The sequence below is a fragment of the Portunus trituberculatus genome, chromosome 43, assembly GCF_017591435.1.
Source record: "Portunus trituberculatus isolate SZX2019 chromosome 43, ASM1759143v1, whole genome shotgun sequence".
Taxonomy (NCBI): domain Eukaryota; kingdom Metazoa; phylum Arthropoda; class Malacostraca; order Decapoda; family Portunidae; genus Portunus; species Portunus trituberculatus.
In genome coordinates, this window is record NC_059297.1 from 23,986,390 (window position 1) to 23,989,189 (window position 2,800).

The 2,800-nt window shown below is 36.7% G+C and overlaps 1 protein-coding gene across 1 annotated transcript in view; it reads left to right on the plus strand.

The window, feature by feature from the left end:
- Positions 1–962: 962 nt before the first annotated feature.
- Positions 963–2,800, plus strand: part of LOC123518078 (abnormal spindle-like microcephaly-associated protein homolog) — a 34,053-nt gene continuing 32,215 nt past the window's right edge. The window contains 2 exon segments of the mRNA XM_045278666.1: positions 963–1,093; positions 2,105–2,199. Of these exon segments, the coding sequence (XP_045134601.1) occupies positions 2,131–2,199 (69 nt within the window). The 5' untranslated portion in view covers positions 963–1,093; positions 2,105–2,130.

A 2,800-nucleotide genomic window follows, 5' to 3' on the forward strand; every position in this document is an offset into this window, starting at 1 on the left:
GCAATGAGATGCCTTACCTATATTATGTATGTACAGTGTATGTTTGTTTGTTTTTTTATCATATTGGTTTATATTGTATTTGGATGTTCTATCTAGATTGAGTTAGGTAGTACTGGTAGATTTGTTGTTGTTTTGTTTTGCATGCCTAATCTTAATAGAATATTTAAGTGACAATAAGTATGGTAATTACAGGTTGTAATAATTTATTTCTTTATATTGGACCATAAAGGTTTTGTATGATTATTCCAATGTAGAATTGTTTTTTGGTCAATAAACTAACTGTGTCAATTTATTTGTGGAATGGGAGTTTAAGCAATAATTAATAATTTTGGATGTGTAGATATAAATTAATTTTACATCTATGGATTTTAACCTACTAATGGAAAGGGGGTTTAAGCTGTAATTAATAATTATGGGTAAGTATGCCTCAATGACACCGCTGACAAGTTTGCAAAGGAGGCATTAAACAAGACTTCCATTGATTCTGAGGCCACTATATGAGTAAGTAAAATCAAGGGTGTCTTGACGAGTAGGCGTAGACAATGGGACTATGAAAATATTGGCAAACTCATGGATAGTGGAAGTAAGTGTGTGACACTACAGTTGGGTGGGCATCTCAGCATGCTGACTGCTCCCTTTGATGTTATTATGTCAATAAACCATTTGAATTTGAATTTACTACATTCAAACTTGGGAAACATACATTGTCTTACTGATAATGTGTACCTAATTGTATAGGTCTCATATTATAGGAGACTGGAAGATTCAGGTCTATTCTTTTGTTTTAAAATTATATTTTGTAATAAATGTTTCAAATGAAGATGTCTCTATATAAAAGTTACCATGAGTATAACACAAAGGTGTGGTAGGAGTGGCGGAGAAGTGTGTGGTGGTGTGATTGGCTGGCGTCAAGAAAACATCCTCTGATTGGTGAGTCCTGTTACGCTTCACGCTGATTCGTCCACAGATTCAAACTTAGGACCTTTAAACGGCGTGTGGATGTTTACCAGCGAGACGGGCTCGTTTTTGAAGTGTTTTTAGCGTTGTGTTCACCTGATTATGACTGGCGAGGACGCCGAAGCGCAGGAATAAGGTGAGGAGCAGCTATGGCATTCGAGGCAAGGCTGTAATTAAGAGAGAGATGAGAAAATAGCCTCATAGTACTGACTACTTCCTCCCCTATATCCAATGCTAAACTTTAGTATGTGTGTGTTTATCTAGCTGTGCTTTACAGGAAGAAAGATCTATATTCTTGCTGTATCCATATCTATGATCGTCCAGCTTAGCTTTAAATTCATCAATATTCCTTACTTGAACAACCGTTTCATCCGGATTGTTCCATATTCCTATGCTATTTGGGAGACTTTCTTAACGTCTCTTCGTGTTTGTTTGTTTGTGTATTTGTGTTTCGTCCTCATTAATAGATAACAGCAGTAACACTCGCTGGCTTTATTCGTGCTTTCCTCATATCTGTCCACTACCTAACCTAACTAAACCAATGTAAGCCAGATTAAAATTAGCCTAATCTAAGCGAACATAACTGGCAAGCTTTACAAATTAATTTCAGTCATTACCTTAATTCACTTCTTAAAATCTGTCAATCCATTTTCTTCAGACTAATACAAATATTTCAAATTGTGCTGCTTTTCTCTCAAGATTAAATCAAACGCTGATTGACAAAATTAATTCTATACTTTTTAATTGGCCAGTGCCTGCATTCTCAAACAAAATAACCAAGTTGACTAATTTTGCACTTCTATTTATATGAAAGGAGAAATCTCACCAAGGGCAGCAAAATTAACTAAACTAAAAGGCCCACTTTGTTCATGTCAGTGTCCAAGCAGCAGGTAGAGAGAGAGAGAGAGAGAAAAAAAAAGCTTTGAAACCTCCCTCTTAAATGAAATGGAAATACAGAAGCAGGAGTCCCATGTCACCCTTTGAAAATCTTTAACCCTTCATTCAATCCCTGTTCATATTCTCTCTCTCTCTCTCTCTCTCTCTCTCTCTCTCTCTCTCTCTCTCTCTCTCTCTCTCTCTCTCTCTCTCTCTCTCTCTCTCTCTCTCTCTCTCTCTCTCTCTCTCTCATAGTGCCATGTGTCAACAGGAGCAGCGGCACTGGTATTGACAGCCATGATACCACAGCGCAGTGCCATGATGGGTGCCAGGAGAGACGGGGGAAGTAGCACGGCTTACTTTGAGGTGAGATATGGAGGCAGGAACTAGCCAGAGGCAACAAAAACAGTTAAACAAAAAGGCCCACTTAGGTATGCCAGTCTCCAAGCAGGTATTTGTATCTCTCTAGCATGTTGAATAATTATTAACGCTGTAACTATGTAAGAACACAGACATTATCAAATTCATAAGTGTAGCTAATATTCATTAGATGCAATTGCCTTAAATATTCTGTAATTGAGTTAATTTTATACACCATACAGACCTGTCATACCAATTACAGTATAACATGTAAATATCCTATTCATTGTAAGATGATTTGTAGACTACATTTCTCTTGGTGTTGTTCTCTACTCTAACCTAATTTTCTGTCATTCTATTCATGTGAAATTGTTTGGGACTCTTTCCCACTGAAAATTTATCTTTATTTCCATAGCGTATGAGATGTATGTATACCATTCATATTTCTCATTTCTGCATATTATATACCAAGAGACGTGGCACTGGTATAGAATAACAGTCAGGGTATAGCAGGGCAATTCAAAGACAGAGCTTATAGATGGACATTGGTGTTTTCTATAGGCTAATCTTTACTTTTTGTCTTGTACTTCCTTGCTCATATATATAT